Below are 25,101 nucleotides of genomic sequence, written 5' to 3'. Positions count from 1 at the left end.
TTTTGTGACCACATGAAAATTTTTGTAATGTAGTGTTTTAACTTCTAGACTTCCCATGCACCCTAAGCAATCTTAATATCTAAACACTGACCAAATTGCGCTTTTTTGAAACATAAAATATAATAGGCAGTAGACGTTACATCTGGAACTATGATGTCAGTATAACCACATGTGGCTATTTAAATTTAAATTAACTAAAAATATAAAAATGTATTCCATTGCACTGGTCACATTTCAAGTGCTCAGTAGCCACAGTATGGAGTGGCTACCCTGCCAGACCATGCACATAGAGAAAGGACATTCCCATCTTCTCAGAAACTTCCACTGCACAGCACTCGTTTAGAAGATACCCCCAGTTCTTGGTAGAAATTTTGGCCACCTAATGATCAAAAGTTCTATCTCTGAGAGCAATAAAGCATTTTTTCTTTTTCCTATCGGAACACAGAAGCTATAGTCACCACTTTTGAAGAAGACTAGTCTCCCAACTGCAGACTTTATGCAACACAGAGATGTATGTGTTCGGCAGAGCCAGCTTAAAATGAGTCCTTTTTCCTTTTGAATTCTATTATAAAACCAAGTCTGTGTTCTTGTAAGAAAAATACCACTTAAGGGGAAAAAAAATCTTTTAAGACAATTATAATTTGCAGAAACTGTAGTTTATTTGTAGCTGTCTCAGTGGCATTAGGTAGATCCAGGAACTTTCTCAGTGAAGGACTTTTGTCATGGTTATCCTTCAGTATGCAGAAAACATGTATTATGCAGATTATACATTGTAATGTATTTTGGTTTTGAATGTTAGCTTTTATAAAGGCAATAAATATATGGTGAGTGTGCCAGCAAATCCTCTAAAAAAAGGCATGGGTTGACTTTTAAGAGACTTAGGAGCATTCCACCTCTAGTTTATAAGACCGTTCTCCCAAAATCTACCTATCTGCGCCATCGCTTTAAAAAAATAACTGCCTCTAAGTACCAAAAAGTCGTGAAATTCTGGTAATATGTCTCATTGTTTCTCACAGAGATAGGCTTGCTTATCTGCTAATTGATAAATTATTTAACTTTGCCGAAAGTATTAGCATAATTTTGTATAATGTACATTTTAATTAGCAAGTAAAAGTAAACATGTACATGAAAATCTATTAAATCCTTAGTGGGTGTTTAATAAAAAGATTGATTAAAAATGCAAAATTATGTTTTGCTTTGTGAGTGGTGAATTTTTTTAAAGTATTATTACAAACTATTTAAAATGCACTTTATTTTTACTGTTCCATCTCTCCTGTGAGCTTTTATAACACAGAATTTTTAATAATACACGATGTTGATTTGTGTTGTATCCATTGTTTTTTCCTCAATTACATCATCAGCTTCATAGATTGTTTCATTTGTTGAATTTGATGCTGCGTTTGAATTGGGGGTTTTGATTTTCCTATTTGAGTTGCCTGCAAATACACAAAACAAAATGAAATAATTAATGGGAAATTATGTCATGAAACTTGACTTTGTAACAGTTTTGCTTGACAACATATATTTTGTAACAATATTGAAAATACGATGTCCTGAAAACACTATGTGGATACGTGAGAACTGAATCCCTTCAAAGTTGTTTTTGAGCGTTTCCTCCTGAAAGTCACATAAGGGAAATGTTCAGTAACAGAAGTCGGGTTTTATTTCCATGCTTACCTTTCTCCACTCTTCTTTGGAGATAACTACACATTTGAAGAGAAGGTAACGATTTCTGAATTGTTGAACAAAAGTGTGGCTGTCCCTATTCTTGAAGTGAACAAAACTATACTGAAGCCAATCATCATAATTTGCAGCACTTTAAGGCTTTGCCATCAAAGTCGATTTAGATGTAATTTTAAAAAAGAACACACTTGTGCCACAATCTCATTCACTCATGTAAATATGAGTCCAGAATGTCCAAGGATAGAGAACTTTTTGGTGGCAAAATAATGTTCTACCTCTAAACATCCAGGCATAACGTTTCAACCATTTGATTTGTAAAAGCTAATTTGCGGAAGGCACATTTTCTGACTTGGCAAGTAGCCCTCTGCCCAAATAAGCAAGTAAAGCTGTTTAAAGTAAACATAGGAGGGAAAGCTGGCATGAAAATTGGGTGAAATGATAAGTTCTTGATTGTTATTTGCAAAGTAGACTTTTAAAATATATTTGCTTCAAATTTAAATACAATTAAATACTTTAGTAGAATATATTCTAAATGAGGGCCCTTGAAATTATTTTCCTCCTATAATATCTGAAAAACAATGTTTGTGGTTTATTTTTCATTTGTTTAGTATTATTTTTACTCTCCTGTATCATAGCAGAAAAAGGTAAAAGATCCAAGTTTCATATTATCTGCGTAGCATTTGTATCTCATGTAAACATGTCCTTTAAACATCTAAAATTTGAATATTTTATTGGAATTCCAGGAAATCTGAAAACTAATGTGTAATTCAAGTCCTTCATGTTTCCAAAGCTTTTCACTTAATTAAATTCATAACATTTTAATCAGGGTTGCAAGGTGGTTTTGTCTACCTTGTCACCGTTTTTGTTCTCTTTTTATGATGAATAAACTCAGGAAGTTATTTCCCAACTTAGTTTGAGGTTCTCTCTAAGTCTTCAACATTCTGACATCTCTAGTTTCCATTATGCTTTTTTTCTGTCAACAACTCAAGGGGTTTATCTAACCTGTCTACAGCCCTCTGAAACCTAGAGGCTCACAAAGTACCTTTCAGTTACTATAGATTTTTCTCACCAAGGACTTGTGCGGTCCCCTTCCTTCAGCCCTGACTCATTATTTCCTTGGCTACTGCCTGGATTTCTCTAACTAGTGTAGGTACAGAGATCTTTTCTTAGATTGGCCTCTTAAGGTAAGGCAGTTTCCCCAACAAGCAATTCACTCCACGAACAAGAAAAGATTTGTTATAAATATCATACTGACACTATTTGAAACAGGAGCTTTGATGAGCATGTTACCATCCCCAATGTTCTCTTCCTGCAGCTGACTGCATCCCTTTGGAAGAATTTTTTTTTAATATATTTTTATTGATTTCAGAGAGGAAAGGAGAAGGAGAGACCGAAACATCAATGGTGAGAGAGGATCATTGATTGGCTGCCTCCTGCACTCCCCACACTGGGGATCGAGCCTCCAACCCAGGCATATGCCCCGAACAGGATAGAACTTCAACCTCCTGGTTCATACTTTGAAATTCAACCACTGAGCCACTCTGGCCAGGCCCCTTTAGGAGAATTTTAAAAGAGAAAGAAGGAACTGTCTCAACCACCTCAGCTTTTCCTAATGTGGTTGAGACAGTTCCTTTTTTTGCTTTAAGAAACAAAAGCTAACTTTTTAACCAACAAAATAGGGGTAAAACCAGCTGCCTCTTTGGGGTCAAAAAATTACAATATGGATTTGATTTAAAGTAAGAAATCTATAATTCCATTGAGCTTCCAAGGGATTTGTTACACATAAAGCAGTTTTTCTTATCTAATGCCTCTTTTTTTTAACCTGAGTACAGATTGCAAAAAAAAGATCCATGTGCTTTCCCTGGTTGACATTAGTTGCTTTCTGCTGCTGGCTTCCCTTTTTTTTTCTTTTAATCTGGTCATCATATGTAAATTTCAATCTTCCTTTAATCCTATACTTCTCAGACTGGCATTTAAATTAAAATTTTAATCTTTATCAACATTTAAATTCATTTAATCAAATGAATAGTATTCATTTAAATCAAATTCATCAATCTACCTATCCTCATTCACAGTTCTAGGCCAATATATTTTTGCTGATAAGATTTAAATTTTGTATTCATTTTCAGAACCATTCCTCAGGGATCCACTTATCCTATAAACTCTTCTGTGGACACTGCTTACTAAAATTAAATTTATTGGGGTAACCATTGGTCAATACATTATATAAATTTTCAGGTATACAATTCTATAATACACCTTCTATACATTGCATTGTGTGCTCACCACCCAAAGTCTAGTCCTTTCTGTCACCTTATATTTGACCATCTTTCCTCTTCCCACCTTCCCCTCTGGTAACACCATACTGTTGTCTGTGTCTATGAGTTTATTACTTTCTGTTTTATATCCCACCTATGAGTGAAATCATATTGTTCTTATCCTTTTCAATGTGACTTATTTCACTTAGCATGATACTAGTACTTGAGAGTTCAGGATCCATCTGTGTTGTCCCAAGTGGCAGTGCTTCATCCTTTCTTATGGCTGAGTAGTATTCCATTTTATATATGTACCACAGCTTCATATCCATTATCCATCGAGGATTGGTTGATTAGGTTGTTTCCATGTATTGCCTACCATGAATAATGCTGCAGTGAACATAGGGGTACATATCCTACACTGAGTGGCCAGATTATTATGACCATCCAGATTATTATGATCACCCCATCAGTACTTCATTGACACTTCCAAAATTATTGAATATTGAAAACTTCCTAAGAAAATACTCTCAAGGTTTTATTATTATTATTATTTGCATAACTAATTCACTTTGTTGTACTGATGGGGTGGTCATAATAATCTGGCCACTCAGTGTATAGCTTTACAAATAAATATTTTCAAATTTTGAGGGTAGATATTCAGAAGAGGGGTTGCTGAGTCATATGGTAACTTTATTCTTAATTTTTTTTTTTTTAGGAACTTCCATACTGTTTTCCATAATGGCTGTACCAATTTACATTGCCACCAGCCGTGTATAAGGTTCCTTTTTCTCTACAGCCTCTCCAACATTTATTTCTTGTCTTGTTGATAATAGCCATTCCAATAAGTGTGAGTTAATATCTCGTGGTTTCCCTTATAGGTAGTGAAGTTGAGCATTTTAAAATATATCTGTTGGTCATCTGTATGTCTTCATGGGAAAAGTGTCTTTCTGGTTCTCTGCCCATTTTTTAATTGGTTTGTTTTTTGGTGTTGTTGTTGAGTTGTATGAGTTCTTTATATATTTTGGATATTAGACCTTTATTGGAGGTATCGTTTGCAAATATCTTCTCCCATTCCGTTGGTTGCCTTTATGTTTCATTGATGATTTCTTTTGCTGTGCAGAAGCTTTTTAGTTTGATGTAGTCCCATTCATTTATTTTTGCCTTTAGGAGCAAGTTCACATAAACCTCTCTGAGACCAAGGTCCATAAGTTTAGTACCTATGTTTTCCTGTATGTATTTTTTCCTTTTTCTATTAATCCTCACACAAGAATATTTTTTCCTTTGGTTTTTAAAGAGAGTGGAAGGGAGGGACTAAGGGAGGGGTAGAGAGAGAGAAAGAAAGAGAAATATTGATGTGAGAGAGGCACATCAATTGGTTGCCTCTTGCACGCACCACAGCCAGGGCTGGGGATCAAACTTGCAACCCAGGTATGTGCACTTGATGGGGATTCGTATCATGACCCTCCAGTTTGCAGGCTGATGCTCTAACCACTGAGAACATGGCCAGGACTCTCCTATGTATTTTATTATTTATGTACAATACTCTTGCCTGCCATTTTTTTTAAAAAAAAAATGCTGGGACCTCTGCCAGTCTTCATCTCCTATCTCTCTGGCAGAATTATAATTAAACTTTTCTGCCATTGTCTGCCTAGCTCCTACCTTCTGTGTACCATTCAGCAGGCCTACAACAGCTTCTAACTACTAATCAGCTGGCTCACTTTATTATTTAGTAGAAAATCTACATATCCCACTCATCCCACTGTACCTTCTAGTGGAAACAAGCAATCTTAGATTTTCACCTAAAAGGGGTTTTTTTGCAAGAAGACATTTTCCTCTCAAGTTTAATATGAGGCACAGGGCTGGATCTGAAGTAAATGGTGAAGAGCAAAACTATAGACCTCTCCCCTCTTACTGCCCTGCCTTCCCTTAAGGGAGCCATAGTTAAAAATTCATTGTGAAAGTTTAAATCCTAAACTTGCATTTTTGCTTTGTCCATTTGTCAATGAGTAAAGGCAATTCTATCCAGAAATGTTTTCCTACCCTATTTTTTCCACACTTGGTTTTTCTTTTCTTTACATTTTGTGCATTGTTAATCTTTCCCATCCATTGATGGTTAACACAACTAACAAAGGAATTTAACTGATACTTTAAGTCCTTTCAATGAATTTTCACACTGAGACTGGCTTCTATTTTGCTTATTGTTTCCAACATCAACCAGGATTGTTTAACACTGTGCCCTGAGGAGGACTCAGGGATGCTAAATGTAGCCATAGACTGCTGAGCAATTTGGTTTTCTGCATTCTAGGAACAAAAACAGCCATAGGAAATTCCAGACTCATTATTTTAAGTAGAAAATTCTCTTTAGGAGACACAAGTGGCCTCTTCTGTCATTAAGTTCAAATTAGTCCATCCTCTACTAAGATCTCAGTGAATTCTTAAAGCCCTTCTAAATAGAATAGTATTACGAAATAATCTGGCAGCCTAATTAATGAGTTCTAAGCAGTGCTTTGTTGGAGTGGTGTTAAACCTACTAAGAAAAATAGCTCCCCAAATTATCTGTAAATTGAGAAAAAAAATACCACTTGATTTTTAAAATCTTGACTGTGTGATTTATAAATTTATTTGGAAATCTGACCCTTACAAGAGTAGCCAGGAAATTTTGAAAAAGAAGCATAATGGAGAGAAGAGAAAGTCTTGCCTAATCAAATATTAAACTATACAGCTATAATAATTTTAAAAGTATATTACTGGTTTAAGAATAAACAGACTGATAAATTTGACAGAACAGAAAATCTAAAAACAAATCCCTGTTTATATAAAAATTTAGTTTATGACAAAGATGATATTTTATATTGGCAAAAGAAATATGGCTTTTTCAATACATTGGCTCATTATTTGCAAAATAAAAATGAAAGCAGATCCCTACCTCACACTTTACACCAAAGTTAAAAATTCCTGGCTTATTGAAGATTTAAATGTTAAAAACAAATGAATCAATGTATTATATGAAACTAAAGGGAGAAATCACAAAAGGTGAAACAAATTAAAAAATTGTCACTTACAAAATTAAAAAGGAAATAACTATAAAAATATTTGCAATATATATGAAAAAGAGTTTAGTTATTGTAAGGAAAGTTCTTATAAAACAATGAAAAAAGAATACTGCCATGGAAAAATGTGTATTAGATATGAGCAACGACATGCCACAAAAATATAATGACAAATAAACATTAAAATATCCACTCTCCTAATTAGATAAAACCAAAACACTACATTATTTCTCTCAATGAAATTAGTAGAACATATCTTTTGAAATAATACCCATGAAATAGTATTTTTCTGGTGGGCCATTAGCAGCTTGTATCCAAAGCCTTTAATATGTGCCCATCCTTTTGCTCAACAACTTCACTCCCAGGGATCTGTGCTAAGAAAATGCTTAAATGTTCATTGTATGTATGTAATGGGGGTGGGGGTGGGGGTGGGGGTGGGGGGCGGTTGATGGAAGCTAGTTCAAAGTCAGTAATTTAATAAAATATGGCATACCCAGACTTCGGTTTCTAAACACCATTCACAACAAAAATGCACCAGGGTTTTGGAGAAATGTCAGGTTCCTGGGATGGAACAGGGAAAGTACAGAACGCCCTGGAACATCTTGTGATGGAAGGCAAAAAAGCGCTTTAAAAATAATGAACACTTTTCAAAAAGGACACCGGACCATGTATAAAGTGACTCCCATGGGTCAAATCTGAAACAATTCGAGGATCAAAATAAATAACTGTAGTAGTAGGATATTTTATGATAAGGACTGTGAGTTCATACTGATCTTAATAAATGAACAGGTAAATAAATAGAGAAGAATGGAAAGTAGAATTCCTGTAATTAAATAACAACTAATAGATGTTGAAGGAATGGTGAAGTTAGAAAAATCACCATTTTACACCCATTATAATAATAATCCTGAAATTATTCTGAAATTCTGAATGAAAAAAATTATAATTAATAGCAATTAATGGGTGGGTTGTCAGTTTGAGGAGGAACAGGATATTTTCATAATTTCAAAGTACCTGCCAATCAACTACTTAGTAATGACAAAGGCAAAAATAGTGACTTTACAATGGATTAATCTAGCAAATACAGCCTTAACCAAAGAATCCAAGGTAACATCACCAGTAATGGAACAAACCAATATAGTGTGTGCTTCCTGTTATGGTGCCCTGAGCATATAACATCTATGGTATTCTTGTCAAAAATTTATAATCTCTCTCCAATCATGAGAAAACATCAGACAAATTAAAATTGAGGGACACTGTACAAAATAATTGGCTTTTACTTTTCAAAAATGTCAAGATCATGAAAGATAAAGAAAGACTGAAGATTGAAGGAGACTAAAGAAATATGACAACTAATTACAAGATGTAATTCTGAGACAAGAAAAATAGCTATTAAGGATATTGGCAAATTTTGAATATGAACTACAGATTTGATAATATTCCTGTATCAATGTTATATTTCCTGGCTTTGATAAATTTACTGTAATTATGTAAAAACCATTCTTGTTCTTAGGAAATGCACACCGAAATATTTATGGTTAAAAGATAGGATATCTGAAAATTATTTTCAAATTGTTCAGAAAATATATATCAAGAGAAAGTCAAGAATGAAAACAATGAGGCAAAATATTAAGTTAGTAAAACTGAGAAAAGGTATATAACTTTCTCTATAATTTTTTGGTAACTTTTCTGGAATGTGAAATTATATCAAAATAAAAAAATAGCCTGGCTGGTATGGCCCAATGATTGAGCATCGACCCAAGAACCAAGAGTTCACTGGTTCGATTCCTGGTCAGGGCACATGCCTGGGTTATGGGCTTGATCCCCAGTAGGGGGCATGCAGGAGGCAGCTGATCAATGATTCTCTCTCACCATTGATGTTTTATCTTTCTCCCTCTCCCTTCCTCTTTGAAATCAATAGAAAAAATAAATAAATAAATACTCATAGTACTCCATCATGGTAATAAAATGTAACCATTAAAAATTAAAAATTATGGCAAAGGTATTTATTTATTGGCAAACAAAGATATTGATATTATTCAGTGAAAAAAAAAAAGCACGTTATTATAAGACTCACCCCCTCCCCATTTTGTTATATATGTCTATAGATGCAAAGAAAAAAAGTCCATGGATATTCACTATGGTTTAATATCTATTATCTTTATATGGTGGGATCATGGATGTCATTTATTTGTTTGTTTCTCTATATTTTCTAATTTTCCTACAATTAAAGAGAAGTGAGTTGTTGTTTTTGTTTTTAACTCAGGAGTAAGGGTGTCCTCTAAAAAGAAGAAATAGATCATTCTGAGCCAGTCTAAGTCCTATTTTGCTCACAGGCAGAATAAATGATTATATGATCTTCAATTTGCTTTCTTTCTCAGTACTCCAGATGTAATTTACGTTTTTCTCCTAGACAACTGTGTCTTACTGCTGATTTGTTTGTCCTTTTCATTTACATCACCTGCCTTGACAAAAGAAATCACCAAATACAGGCTTGGAGTTGTCTATTATTCCCATACAGCTATATTATTTATGTGTACCAGGCACCCCTGCTGATATCTGCCTTCTAATTTTCATCAAAAACTCTGTTTCTCAGAACGCTTCTCCTCTATTCTCCACCCCACTCCATAGCTGCAGGGTGTCGATGGGCACTCAAAAATCACAGGGTGAATATGCTGTCAGTCCTGGAGCATCAATTTCACTCATATCTGAAAATAAGATATTATTAGAGTAAAGCCAGCCCTTACATTATACAGTCAAAGAGAAAATTCCCATAAACTAAAAACTAAAGTGGGTAACTTCAAACAATTAAAAGTTCATAAGGCTTAAGGCAGGCCTTTCCACTCTAGCTCTTGCTTTTCTGGAAGCATAAGTTCCTCTCTTATTGACCTTCAAGGATTCACCAATGGAAAAGTTTGAGAAGCAGGGATCTAAGACTCTCGCCCCTTTCGTTGCTCCTCTACTAGCTACTAATTCATATGTTTTCAAATGAGGCTTCACCCTCAGGAGTGTCTACTCAGAAAAATGCCCTTCACACAGCCATCTTCTGCTCAGAGCTGTACATCTTATACAGTATGATTTACAAGCTGTGCTATTCTTTTTAAATGTTGGCATTTGAAACATGCATAACTCAAAATACAGAAGTTAAAAAGGAAGAAATGGTTATGGCCACAATTTAAAGGCTAATCAATTGCTTAGAAATAGGATCTCTACACAAAGTGAGCCCTGGAGGTAGCCCAATTAAACGCTATGGTCACTGCCAGAGACCAGCTTCTTTCAGGATCAATTCAAAATGTATAAAGCCTTAAACTATATACATTGAAAAAAAAATGAAACCCAATAGAATAAAGATACAGAAAGGAAAAATCTTGGCAAAATTATTTAAGATTAAACTATTTTAAACTTGCTGTCATTTAGAGAGACAAAAAAAAAAAAAAAAAAATCCAGTGCAGTGCCCTAAGTCAGTTTTAGTGTGTACACAAAAGTACATTTCCCTTAAGGCCATGCAAATTGCTTCTAATGAAAACAGTTTCAATTATAAAAATTAATTTAAAATAATGGGAGAGAGTAACCAAAGAACATATATGCATAAATGCGTAACCTATGGACACAGATAATAATGTGAGGAAGGCCTAGGGTGCGGTGGGGGTTGGGTAGTGGGGGCTAAAGGAATGAGTATGGGGGACATCTATCTGTACTCTCAACAAATAAATACATGAATGAGTGAATGAATGAATGAATAAATGGAGGCTGGAGATCCAAGATGGTGATGAATCAGGTGGAAGTTACACTCACCTCCCAGGACCAAACTGGAATTACAACTAAAGTATAGAAAGATCATCCTGAATAACCAAGTGAAGACTAGCTGGAGAGAAATCTATAACCAAGGACTTGCAGAGGAGGCCTCATCAAGGCTAGTAGGAAGTGTGGAGGCACAAGAAGGCTGGCCAGACTCCCAGGGATGGCAACTGAAGTTCTGGAGGAATAGCTCAGCTGTGGGGTTTTCCCCCTGAGAAGCCTGGGGTCTAGACCCCAAGGTGGTTTCCCTAGTCCAAAGCACCAGAACTGGAAAAGGTGACTACATAAAATCTGACTGTGAAAAGCAGAGAGATTTCTGTCTGCCTCTTAAAGGGCCAATATACAACATTTTGTTTGCAGCCATTCACACTGGGCTTCAGGACTAGAGCTACATGAAGAGAGTCTGGGGTTGGTGGCTCTGGGGTGAGAGCTGTGAGGTCAGTCACCAGTATCCCTGTGCTGAGTCATTCCCTTATCCTGCAGAAGCCATCTTTCTCAGGCAGAGCATTCCCCTCTATGCAGCATCAGCCTGGGCGGGGCGGGGGGGGGGGGGGGAGCAATAGTCCCACCCATTGGGAATCCAAGTTGTCCCACCTTGTGGAGCTTAAGTCCTGCTGAGGAGTGCAGCCAAAGGATCTTTATGTGACAGAACCTAAGAGACAGCCTGCAGGCAGAGGCAGATCTCTGGGTGTTTTGAAACATTTCCTGACCTTCCCCTGGGCTCTGGTGCTAGTTAAAGCAGACCTTGGTGCACAGCTTGTCCCTTTCCACATGCACCAGGCCCAATAGAAGGAGCCACAGCTGTGGATTGCTAACAGCTCCAAACAGGTTGCCCAGGGTCAGTCACAAACAGGGTCTGACATTGGTCTGCTCCAGAGTCTCTCCAAAGAGTCCCCAAACCAATACTCCCAGTGGTCAGCTCCGGAAAACAACACAGCAGGATCCAATAAGCTTCACAAGAAGCATTTCCACAGGGAGTTCTCGGCAGGCACTAGACCATGCTGAGGCAAATGTCACTTCATGTGATCAACTCCTGCACAGCAGCTTGCATGTTGTGTTGGGGGTTGAGTCTCACTGTCAGCCAGGCTGAGGGTTGGTCCCATGCACAAATGGGCCAATAGCAATCACAACTCAATTACAACAGGAAAGCCCACATAATGCATTCAAGGGACATTCTTAAAGCTCTGAGCTCAGGTGATTAGGGTGACTACGCCACTGGGTCCCACAGGTCACCTATTATACAGGGCCACCCACAGGGCCACCCTACCCAAACTGAGAGCCATAGCAGACCTACCTAATACAAAGAAACAAACAAACAGAGGCAGCCAAAATGAGGAGACAAAGAAACAGGCCCCAAATGCAGGAACAAGAGAATTCTCCAGATGAAGAACTAAATAAAGTGAATATAAGCAATCTATCAGCTATAGAGTTCAGAGTAATGATTATAAGGATGCTCAACAGCATTAAAAAGGACCAGTCATGCCTGGCCAGCGTGGGCAGTAGACAACAGGGGAACGAGGATAGGAAAGGGAGCTATTTGTTTTAAAGTTTGCAGTTTTTACAAGCTCCCTATGTGATTCTCATGCGTAGTAAAACTTAAGAACTGGTACCTTACATTATCTAAGCAGTTGAGACAAAAATTGATTATGTGATCTGGTTATTTCATAATCACTAACCCACTGCTTCATTTTGCCTGTGGAGAAACAAGGGTTTAACCCATAAAAACCTGTCAAGTCTGCCATGCAATCTCCAAACTTCAGAAATTGCTTCAGAAAGAGGACTGTAAAGAGATACCCCTGCGAGAGCTCCCCACAGAGAAGGCAAGGAGAGCTTATGCAATCATGCAGCAGCAGTGGACTGAAAGGTCACAGAGCATGTGCTCCATACTTATAAGCTTCAGGATTCAGCTAAAATAGAGCATATGAGCAGAGAATTTTCCAATTTTTTAAAACAACTCTCTAAATTTTCTTTTTAAATGGTAGTCAGCATGTGTGTCATGTTTTAAATATATATACGTATATTCTAAATTTTTATTAAAATACATTCTAAATATATGTCGAAATACAATTTATGATTACTACTTTTTTTTTTAAATCCTCACCCAAGGATATGTTTTTATTGATTTAGAGAGAGAGGAAGGGAGAGAGAGAAGGAGAAACATCGATATGAGAGAGACACATCAATTGGTTGCCTCCTGTATGCACCCCAAGCAGGATCAAACCCGTAACCTGGGTATATGCCCTCATTGGGAATCGAACCTGCGATCCTTCAGTGCACAGGACAATGCTCTAACCTACTGAGCAACTCTGGACCATAATTACTACTTTTTAAATACACTTGCAGAAATTTATATTCACAAAATATTAATAATTCTGAGTTTCTTAACGATAACAATTAGCATACAGGAGGCAACCAATTGATGTGTAGCACATCATAACTGAAATAACAATGAAACCCAGTTCCATGAACGACACATAAAAATGTCTTCCTACTTTATAGTCACACTAAACACATCACTATATGTAACTAGTTCATAATCTACTCAAAAACAGGACTATCTTCTGTCTATTTTTCTGTTTCTTTTACATGCCTCTGAATTATTTTACACACCTCCTCCGAAGTCTGTACACCATAGGCGCACAAGGTAAATGCTTAGCTGGCCATTGACTAACCAATCTAGAGTAATGCAACACCGAGAATTCATTATCAGGTTGTCGTTTCTCTCTTTATGTGACTTCTGTGGCTCCATCAAAAACAAAATTTAAAAATTCCAAGAAGATAAAACTTTGTAATGAGTCATACATATCTTAAAGTGGATTTATTGGATCAATGTATTATTTTTCACAAGAACATCTACATCCTGCTGCTATTTTCCCTCAGGCACAATTTCTCTAAGGTATTTCATCATTGAGGCCTAATTTAGCATGTATTTATACAAAGAAACATAATGAATTGAATTTTTAAAAAGCACTCATTAGCAGTATGATCTCTTACCCAGGTACAGGTTATTCTTTTCAACAGAGTACAGGTAATTGGCTACAAATAATGGGTACTAATTACCTTCTTGAGTGGAAGAAGTCTCTAGGTGTTGAAGTTTAAGGCCAGTGTCTAACCTTTGAGGCTTTGTATGCAGAAATAGATAGCAAAGGACACAGACGCTGATGACAAAGGCAAGTAAAACAAGGGCAGCAATTCCCAATCCAATCAGGGCACCGATGCTGAGGAAAACAGAAAACATTGTGAGTGTCACACAGACCAGTTTGCACAGGAGCTAAAGAGGAGGTTTAAATACTGTTAGTTCTTGCTTCAGTTACTCATAATCAAATTATATTTTAGGATAAATAATAGTAGTATATGATTGCAATCTACAGCTCTCCTTTCTCTACCATGAAATTCTTACCATATTTTCTCTATACATATATCTTATCTAATAAAAGAGAAACATGCAAATTGACCATACTTCCACCACATGCACAAGCCATGCCCGTAAGCCATGCCCACCAGCCAATCAGGAGCGAGTATGCAAATAAACCCAACCTAGATGGCAGCAGCCACAGAGCTGGAGCAAACAGGAGGCTTGGGTTGCCCCTGGCGATGGAGGAAGCCAAGCTTCCCACCTGCCCTGGCCAGCTGTGGACTCCACTCAAGGCTACAAAGTTTCAATTATAGAAAATAAATTAAACCCAGATACCTGCTTCCAGCCACTGTGGCCTCCGCTCAAGGAGGGTCTGGGAGCCTGGGTTGCTCAGGGCCATGGCCAGCCTGCAAACAGCCATCAGCCCCTCACCCAGGCTGGCCATGCCCCCCCAGCGGGGACCCTCACCCCATTGCAGCATGGCCGGCCTGCAAACCACCACAGGCCCTTCGTCCAGGCTGCCCCACGCCCCAAGGGAGCCCCCACCCTGATCCGGGACACCCTTCAGGGCAAACCAGCCTGTCCCCACCCATGCACCAGGCCTCTATACTAATAAAAGGGCAATATGCTAATTAGACTGGGAGACCTTCTAGGAGACCTTCCAGATGTTCTTCTGGACAAAGCCATGGTAGCGGGGCTGAGGCAGAGGCGGTTAGAGGCCAAGAGGGGAGGGCAGTTGTGTGTGATCAGGCTGGTCAGGGGCGGAGCCATTGGGGGTAAGCAGACCAGCAGAGGGGCCAGTTGGGGGCAAGCAGGCCATCAGTGGGGGTCAGTTGGAGGTGATCAGGCCAGTGGGGAGGGAAGATGGGGGCAAGCAGGCCAGCAGGCAGAGTGGTTAGGGGCAATCAGGCAGGCAAGCAGGCAGGTGAGCGGTTAGGAGCCAGCAGTCCCGGATTGCGAGAGGGATGTCCGACTGCCAGTTTAGGCCCAATCCCTGTAAACTGGCAGTAGGACATCCTTCGAGGGGTCCCAGATTGGAGAGGGTTGAGGAACACCCCCTCCCCCATGCACAAATTTCATGCACCGGGCCACTAGTCTGTTAATATTAGTATAGAATATCATGTGAATTCATATTATAGGTAAAAGGTTACATGATTCCCTAGAGATAGTTAAAAAACATCTCAATCATGACTCTGTTATTAATATATTCCAGAAGCAAAGATCAGGTTTACCAATAAAAGATGACTATAAAAACATTTGCCGCCCCCTGACCGGTTTGGCTCAGTGGATGGAGCGTTGGCCTGCGGACTGAAGGGTCTCAGGTCCGATTCCAGTCAAGGGCATGTACCTTGGTTGCGGGCCCATCCCCAGTATGGGGTGTGCAGGAGGCAGCTGATCTATGTCTCTCTCTCATTGATGTTTCTGGCTCTCTATCCCTCTCCCTTCCTCTCTGTAAAAAAGTCTATATATATATATATATATATATATATATATATATATATATATATATATATATATATCAAACAAACAAACAAACATTTTCCTCCACAGAAGTACTGAAACAAATGTTTACCAGAAATGCAGAACTTTTCTTTTGGAGATATGTGTGGGAGATATTTTTTACTATTATACCAAACCACAACTATCACAAAAGAGGAGAAGAAGGTTTAAATAAAGGAAAGCAATAGTTATGAAACTTACATAAAGTTCCTGTTCAGTATGAGTTTTTCCTTTCTAAAAGAGCATAATACCAATGGCTTCTAGCATTAAGGAAGAAACCCTTGCACTTTCCTGTAAAAATAAAGTGTATATCTGATAATATTTGCTCTACACTTAATTTGTAATAATTCCTTCTGATACAATTATCTATAAGACTAATCAGATGAGAACTAACATAGTTTACATAAACCTGTGAACTTAATGCTTTTAAATGGGAGATGGAGCTTGAAGAAAAAGGACTGAAAGACTAATGCAAATATATGTACCTTCATGAACCATATGTATGTGTGGGTGTGTAAATACGTAATTAGGTTTTAAGCTTCTCAAGGGCAGATACTTCTGTTGACTTTCCTATGGTGTTTTGCACAATTATTAAAAGTGTTTACATAATCCATAGCTTGTAATAAATGTTCCATAAGTGGAAGTAAATAATAATTTACTGGTGATGGGTCTACTTGTAGTAACTAAAAATTCATCATTATTGAAAAGTAATAACCTTTTCCTTCATTGTCTTCCTGGCTTGCCTGTAGGTTTCTGTGGGAAGAGCTCAGGAGATTTATCTCAGTGCAGTGGCAGATGCAATGGCGTGAGCGCACTCCGCCTATACAAGCTTCCTCGGCACACCAGGAAGTGGCAGCGCCCGCCTGAGTAAGCCCCCTAGAGCCCCTACATAGTACCCTATCTTTCCTACCATTGGTTGCCCTAAGGATGGTGTAAACTTCTGATTGGTCTGGAATGTTATATATGTTGCTGCACTTAAACAATAAAATCAGATCTGCATCTTGAACCGGTCTCCGGAGTCGGGCATGCTTCGTTAGGACTCTGTCGGCCTCACCCCCGTGGGACCCCCTGCCTCAGGCTTCTGCTATTTCCCAGAGATTAGGGCCTTGACAAGTTAGACATGTACCACAAGGGAGGGAAGGGAGAATCTGAGTAGCGATGCTAGGTATGCCACTGCCTTGGAAGTAAGGAGAACAGAATTAAAAGTAAGGGGCTAAGCTCATCTAATTTAACCTTGTTTTTAGGAGATAAATCACCCCTGCAAGTTAGAGGCTGCCTCCTGAGCCACAGGCATGGAAATTCTTATGCTTGATTTATTCACGTCAGCCCACTTCCCCTAGCCTTGCACACAAGTGAAGAGTGAGTAATTCTGTGGCAAGAATTATAGTTATATAGTTACATTGGAGTTTGCACTCACTTGGTGCACTCCAAGGGGTAGACTCCTGGCTTTGGCAACTCCTCTTTCCTGCTTGTTTGCCCCAAAGATGACTTTTGTAGATTATACAGGTCAAGGAGGGTGAGGACTCTACACAGGTACATGGGAACATAACCCATTTCATTAATATTATCTGTTGCTCAAGGCAGCTGGGAGGCCAGATATCTGGCAAGATTTCTGAAGTGAGAGCCCGGTTATTAAAAAAATACAATCTCATAAAAAAAAACACACCACATAATTTAGTCAATTTAAAAGTAAAATTGGCAACTTAGTTGAATTCAGCGTTCATATAGTGGGCTTTTAACGTACACAATTTAAAAAACCAGTCCACATGAAGAAAAACAAAAACAGAATATGCTGTTTCTGCTTTCTGTTTTGTTTTTGAAAATATATTTTTATTGATTTCAGAGAGGAAGGAAGAGGGAGAGATAGAAACATCAATGATGAGAGAGAATCATTGATTGGCTGCCTCCTGCATGCCCCACACTGGGGATCAAGCCCACAACCCTGGCATATGCCCTGACCAGGAATTGAACCGTGACCTCCTGGTTCATAGGTCAGTGCTCAACCACTGAGCCAGGCCGGCTGAGCTCTATTTTCCGTTTTTTGTTTGTTTTTTAAAAAAATATATTTTATTGATTTTTTACAGAGAAGAAGGGTGAGTGATAGAGAGTTAGATCCATTGATGAGAGGGAAACATTGATCAGCTGCCTCCTGCACACTCCCTACTGGGGATGTGCCCATAACCAAGGTACATGCTTGTGGGAAACTGATATAGGGTTAAGCCTCGGACTGACCTGCTGGCAAAGTCACAAACAAGTCCTAGCTTAGAGGGCACAGTCCTCTTAGCATAATTAGGCTTGACCTTATAACACTCCCTAGATCTTATCTGGGAATCTAATGGGCTGAGGAAGTGCAGGAAGTGTAACCATGGTGTAAACAAGTGAAACTCACAAGAAAAGTGTAACTTGGGAGAACCAAGATGGCGGCATAGGTTAACGCCGAAGTTTGCTGCCTTGAACAACTACTTCAAAAGTGAAACTAAAAAACGGACCGGACATCACCCAGAACCACAGGAACGCTGGCTGAGTGGAAGTCCTACAACTAGGAGGAAAGAGAAACGCATACGGACACTCAGAGGAGGCGCAGTGCTGAAGTCAAATTCTGAGGTGTGGAGTGCGTGGAGCGGGCTGGCGGCGGAGGGCTCAGTTGGCATTTTCAATCGGGAGGGAGTCGCAGACTCTGAGCTCCAGATCCGGGCGAGTCTTTAGGGACCCAGACTCAAACGGGAGAAGCGGGACTGTCTGGCTTCGGTCAGAACGAGTGCAGCTTTCTCTCCGAGTTTTGCAGCAGGTGCTGGGACTCAGAGAGGCAGAGCCCCTAGGGACAGGACTGAGAGCCGCCATAACTGCTCTCTCTGGCCCACCCTGTTGATCCTGTGCGACCCGCCCTGCCCAAGCCCTGCACAAAGGCATTTGCCTGATAGCCTCAGGCAAACGCCAGATTAGCACCTCCCTAGAGGACAGAAGTTCTCTCACTGCAGACACAGCTGATTCTCATAGCTACTTGGCCTGGAGGTCAAACCCTCCCTGGAATTAGCTACAACAATCAAGGCTTAACTATAAGACTGCGCACAAAGACCACTAGGGGGTGCACCAAGGAAGCATAACAAAATGCGGAGACAAAGAAACAGGACAAAATTGTCAATGGAAGATATAGAGTTCAGAACCACACTTTTAAGGTCTCTCAAGAACTGTTTAGAAGCCGCCAATAAACTTAATGAGATCTACAAGAAAACTAATGAGACCCTCGATGTTATATTGGGGAACCAACTAGAAATTAAGCATACACGGACTGAAATAACGAATATTATACAGACTGCCGACAGCAGACCAGAGGAGCGCAAGAATCAAGTCAATGATTTGAAATGCGAGGAAGCAAAAAACACCCAACCGGAAAAGCAAGATGAAAAAAGAATCCAAAAATGCGAGGATAGTGTAAGGAGCCTCTGGGACAGCTTCAAGCGCACCAACATCAGAATTATAGGGGTGCCAGAAGATGAGAGAGAGCAAGATATTGAAAGCCTATTTGAAGAAATAATGACAGAAAACTTCCCCCACCTGGTGAAAGAAATGGACTTACAGGTCCAAGAAGCGCGGAGAACCCCAAACAAAAGGAATCCAAAGACGACCACACCAAGACACATCATAATTAAAATGCCAAGAGCAAAAGACAAAGAGAGAATCTTAAAAACAGCAAGAGAAAGAAACTCAGTTACCTACAAGGGAATACCCATACGACTGTCAGCTGATTTCTCAACAGAAACTTTGCAGGCCAGAAGGGAGTGGCAAGAAATATTCAAAGTAATGAATACCAAGAACCTACAACCAAGATTACTTTATCCAGCAAAGCTATCATTCAGAATTGAAGGTCAGATAAAGAGCTTCACAGATAAGGAAAAGCTAAAGGAGTTCATCACCACCAAACCAGGATTATATGAAATGCTGAAAGGTATCCTTTAAGAAGAGGAAGAGAAGAAAAGGTAAAGATACAAATTATGAACAACAAATATGCATCTATCAACAAGTGAATCTAAGAATCAAGTGAATAAATAATCTGATGAACAGAATGAACTGGTGATTATAATAGAATCAGGGACATAGAAAGGGAATGGACTGACTATTCTTGGGGGGGAAAGGGGTGTGGGAGATGCGGGAAGAGACTGGATGAAAATTGTGCACCTATGGATGAGGACAGTGGGTGGGGAGTGAGGGCGGAGGGTGGGGCGGGAACTGGGAGGAGGGGAGTTATGGGGGGGGGCGGGAAAGAGGAACAAATGTAATAATCTGAACAATAAAGATTTAATTAAAAAAAAAAAGTGTAACTTTGGTAACCACTACCTTGTTTACCGCTCACTATAAAAAGCTTGGTGAGGCCTGAGCACAGTGGAAGTCCTTCCTCTTGAGTTGGACTTGCCGCCTGGTCCCCCAATATTCCCAAATTATCTCCTGTCTTTTCTTTTTCATTTGTTGTGCGGCTCCTCTTCCAGACCCGAACCCTGAACCACGCAGGACGTGGAGGGAAACACTTACGACACGTGCTCTTGACTGGAATTGAACCTGGGACCTTTGAGTCCGCAGGCTGTCACTCTAGCCACTGAACCAAACCTGTTAGGTCTCTATTTTTGTTTTTAAAAGAGGTCTTCCCAATCTTGACACACTATTTCAATGTCACAGTTCTACTTTACAGAAATATTGCTCTATGCATGCTAACCTAGATGGAGCTCTGGGAATCTCCTAAGATATTCATTTCAACACATACTTATTGAACTCATGCATATAGCCCTATGCAATAGGCATTATTTTCCTAGGTCCTGAAGAAGACTACCAAAGAGGTTAGGGATCTATAAGAGGAGAAAAGATGGAAGTGGGCTAGACACAGAAAAGGGAGACTTATTCTTCCTTACAACACCATCTGGCAGTCCCTGAGAGAAGGTCTGCAGCTGTCATCATGGTAATGAGCAATTCTCCTACTCAGCAACTTTACTTACCTGGTAGTAGCTATACCTGTGCCTTTCTCCAGTAGCTGCAGAATCTCAGAGCAAATGGTAGTGACTTCTGGAATATTTTTCACAACTGAACTATGTTAAATTAGGGGTTGAGTTCTCCAGTGTGTCCTCAGAGCTCAATAACTAACAAGACCCCCCAGGTTTAACATTGCCAACTGAGGCCATCAGCTGGAAACATTTTTATATTTCCCAGGAACTGAGGTGCACTGTCCACTTTGTCAGTGCTGAACGAAGACCCCAGCAAACTGTTCAATCCTTTGTGCCCTCATAAACCTTAGGACAGGTTTCAACCTCTGCTGCTTGTCACTTTGCAGGCACTTTGGGGATTTAAGTCAAACAACTGAGTTTGCCTTATGACATGTCAGTCTCTATTGCTACCATTATTAACATCTCCAAAGTCTCAGAGCTGGGTTATTACATTATTTTCCAAAAGGCCAAATAATATGCCAGTACCATATACAATGCTTCTCCAAATAATAAGGATAAGCTTTCATTATATTTTTGAGATTTTGCCCCACTCTGATACATCACAATTTTGTTAGTTGAACTCATTGGTAAGTGGGCACTCCTTTGCATATTTTTTGAAGCTTGCAATACATTAAAAAATTATCTTACTGCTTCAGGAAATAACACTTAAAGTCATTTGTTGTAGATTTGGCATGCCTGCCAAATCCTGGATCATCCTAGGAGACTGAGAGAAAACATACAGGATGGGGCAAAAGTAGGTTTACAGTTGTTTGTATGGAAAATAATACAATTAATAAATAATAATACAAGAATATTCAAAACTGTAAACATATTTTTAATGAAATAAAATTGTACTTCTATGTTCAAAATGCTTATCTTTAAACAACTGAAATTAAAATGATCTGTTTGCCAATAAAGTTAACATCCAAAACTGTTAAATTCAATATTAAGAGTTTATAACAAAAATGGAGATATATGATCACCCCCACCCAAAACTTCAGTTCTTTACTTGTATTATTCTTGTATCCAGTGATAAAGACTAACTGAAACTTTAAAAAAAAAAAAGGAGATATATGTGGTCTTAGCTGATGTTTGGATAGTACTATATACACTATGCATCAGCATATGTTATTTTTGTCAGTTCATTCTCTCCCAAGACCTTGAAATACAAAAGTAGCCATTGCATTTTTTCCTATGTTCCAGTACAAGATTTCAGTGTCTAGAATTCATAAACTCAAAATTATTTACACAGATTTAGGGTTTTTTTCTTGTTCATGTCTGAAGAGCTTCTTTTTCTAAAAAAGTTTACATTTTATAATCTTTCCCTTGAAATGGAATTTCCTGAGTTATATATGCATCTTATACATTCTTTGAAAGTTATTTTAAAATGTCATAAATCAGTCATATACATATAACCATAGCACACATCCTTGGTATTCACATCCTTTTTTTTTTTTCTTAATCCTCACCTGAGGATATGTTTCCATTGATTTTAGAGAGAAGGAGAGAGAGAGATGTAAGAGAGAAACATTGATGGGTTGCCTCCCATATACTCCCCTAGCAGGGATCGCATCCACAACCTCCTGGTTTACAAGATGATGCTCCAACCAACTGAACCCCCTGGCCAGAGCCACATACTTCTTAAAGCAAGAGTCCAATTTACTTGTGCTTTGTATGTTTACATTACTTTAGCGCCTATGGTTAATTTTCAGTAAAACTCTATATAAAGATTTCTAAGATATTTAATAAATGAAGCAGAACAGTCATTATGAAAATATAAACTGCTATTATAACTTTTTATCTTTTATGTTTATGTGTTTTCTGTGAACCATCTAATTTCCTGTTCTTTATAGAAGTTGACAAATTTTTATCTTTGTAATCTCAACACTGCTGCTTTCCCAGCTTGGCATAATAGCGTGTCACAGATTTTCTGAACACACAATATTTACTGTGTGATAGCAGCTATAGCCGTGGAATCTGATAATGCTGGTGATAGTCATCATTTCCAGTTATTTCAATTGCAGGATGACCTTATTAGTTGCTTCCAAGAAATTTCCAGATTCTGCAGCTCTTCTTTACTCCTTCCAACTGAATATGATTTGACTTCCCCGTTTTCTTTTACATGTAGATGAAGGTTGAAAAGTGGCATTTGTAATGTAGCAATTTTGTCTATGGAAAGTGCAAGCTTTAACTGCCAATCAAAATCCGGTAGCTGTGCAGAGGAAATACCAACTATTTCCCCTGACGGGGAGTGCTTCATTTCATCTTTCATGCTTTTCAAGCATTTTATGATCGCTTCTTGATGAAATGAATCCAACTTATTCAATTGCTGAGATTTTTTTATCAGATAAACTTTTATCAACTACAGCTTCTTTTTTTTTTTTTTTTTTTTTGCTAGACTGAGATTATTTACTAAAACTATTGAAATACATACATAAACTATGCTTAACTGGCTACCAAGATATACATGCAGTTCTACTTCTGTTTTGTAAAAGAAGTTAGTAAATGTGCAGTGGTAATGGTACACATTTTCTACAAAAGTTCCAAATGCTTAGACACATGACCCGTGACATGACACAGAGTTGGATACTGTGCCTCCCAGGTAGCCAATAGACATCGGACAAGGAGTGTAAACAAAATATTTCAGTGAATCCCTGTGGAAGGATACACAGGCCAACACTTAGCCCTAAAACATAGCTGTTCTGCTGGTCAGGTGACACAAAAGCTAGAAGATAGTCATCTGAAATCTCCCAGGCCTCTCACCCAACTACAGGTTTGAAAAACTCGATAATATAGAACATGCATCTGTGCTGTGGAGTCCCAAACACTCTGATAATCCTGCTGGAGAGGATAAGTTGGGCCACAAATGGCATCAATTATTTTGTGAGGAAGCTGCAGGCCCAGAAGCTTCTGCAGTGACCACAAGGGTGTCCTCTCCTCCAATCCATCCCTGCTGTACCCCCCCATTCTCTCTCTCTCTCTCTCTCTCTCTCTCTCTCTCTCTCTCTCTCTCCCTCCCTCCCTCCCTCCTTCTCTCTCTCAGCAATTTAAGGTGGGTGGGAGTTCTTTCCTATAATCCTGACACCCCATTCATTCTCCAGGCCAAAGGAAGGAACCAAGTTCAAAGTGTGCAACCTTTGGAGTGGAAGGGGAGGAAAAGCGCTTCATAATTTAAAATATCCCCGTAAATACTAGTTGGAATGAGTAAAATTCCCATCATAGTAAAAAGAGGCAGGAAAGGCCCCACCTGAGAGAGCCTCTTCAGCAGTGGCCACCCCGTTTAGAAAGAGGGTGTCCTGGGAAGGTTCGACAGAGTGTGAGATCATAGCACCTCAAACTGTACCTCTGTGGGTGTCCAGTTCGGTTCGGGGTGTGTCAGATTAAAGCCCAGTTGCTTGCTCGCGCGCGCGTGCACATACGCCCCTACCTTTTTGATAGTTTAAAGAATACAGCCAATTCTTTCTTACCTCCAAAGAGACTTGAAATACTCTGATCCTTAGGTAATGCCTTAAAATTGTCTCCATAGGAGCCCCTTTCTGTTTAAGTGCACCAAATTAAAAAGAACTAAAACCTCCTTAAGTTATCTGCGTGTCTTGTCTCTGCCAGCCAGTCGAGTCGCCGCCTGGGGTCCCAGGGCGGATTCCCATCTCTGGCGGCCATAGCCCGACCCTCGCCCGAGGAGTGCCGCTCCCGGGGCATCTCCGAGCCGGCAGGGGGGTCTCTCTGCGGAGCCCCCTCCGGTCTAGGAGGCTCCGTGTCCTTCCGGAGGGACCGCCCTGAGCGGGTGGTGGGGACGCGGGCGCCTTCCCTCCTCCCGAGGTGGCACTGCCCTTCGCCGTCGCCTCCCTGGCCCCGGCCCGCCAGCCACCTGCCCTGCCCACCTGAGGCTCCACATGTAGCTGTGCTTGTAGGGGAAGTAGCTGCCCGGCTCGCTGCAGCAGTACTTGAGGTCTGCGAAGCCGCAGCAGTAGCGGAGGGCGGCCGCCTCTCCGCGCCGGGGACACGGGAAGGGCTCCACGAAGCTGTGGTTGAGGCTGTAGTAGCCGGAGCACACCCGGCTCGCCTCGCCCATCGCCGCGGGCTGCGGGCAGGGCCACGCCAGGTCCCCCGATCTGCCCTCGGACCGCACGCGCTCCGCACCGCCAGCGCCCGCGGACCCCTTCCGCCGGCTCCCCTCTTCGGATCTGGTGTCTGGCTGCCGGGGTTCAGCCTTCGCGCGCCTCCTCTGCTCTCTCTCCTCCCCCTGCGCACATGGTGTCTGGTCGCTGGACTCGCGCTGCTCCCTCTCACTACTGAGCGGTCGGTCCTTCCACCGGCGAGGTACCAGCCCTGTGCCTCCTGTCCCGCGCCCTCCAGACACCCCTCCACTTGCCCTCACTTGTCAACAGCCTGGCCCCACTCCATGCCGGGAAGACTTCACCTGAGTTCCACACGTTGGCCCCGTACACAGATGCGCCCAAGTTGCAGTTCTGTTTGCCCAAGCACCG

General features: G+C 40.0%; 1 protein-coding gene across 1 annotated transcript; it reads right to left on the bottom strand.

Moving 5' to 3' along the window:
* Positions 1-637: 637 nt before the first annotated feature.
* On the bottom strand, positions 638-24,884 carry SHISAL2B (shisa like 2B). The gene is made up of 3 exons (XM_036311104.1): positions 24,496-24,884; positions 13,850-14,007; positions 638-1,436 (listed from the first exon to the last, which is right to left on the bottom strand). The coding sequence occupies exons 1-3, from the start codon at positions 24,684-24,686 to the stop codon at positions 1,300-1,302; spliced, it is 486 nt and encodes a 161-aa protein (XP_036166997.1). The 5' UTR covers positions 24,687-24,884; the 3' UTR covers positions 638-1,299.
* Between the last annotated feature and the right edge of the window lie 217 nt (positions 24,885-25,101).

The sequence above is a fragment of the Myotis myotis genome, unplaced genomic scaffold (assembly GCF_014108235.1).
Source record: "Myotis myotis isolate mMyoMyo1 unplaced genomic scaffold, mMyoMyo1.p scaffold_m19_p_5, whole genome shotgun sequence".
NCBI lineage: Eukaryota > Metazoa > Chordata > Mammalia > Chiroptera > Vespertilionidae > Myotis > Myotis myotis.
Note: the sequence above shows the minus strand (reverse complement) of the source record. Positions and strands in the feature narration are given on the sequence as shown.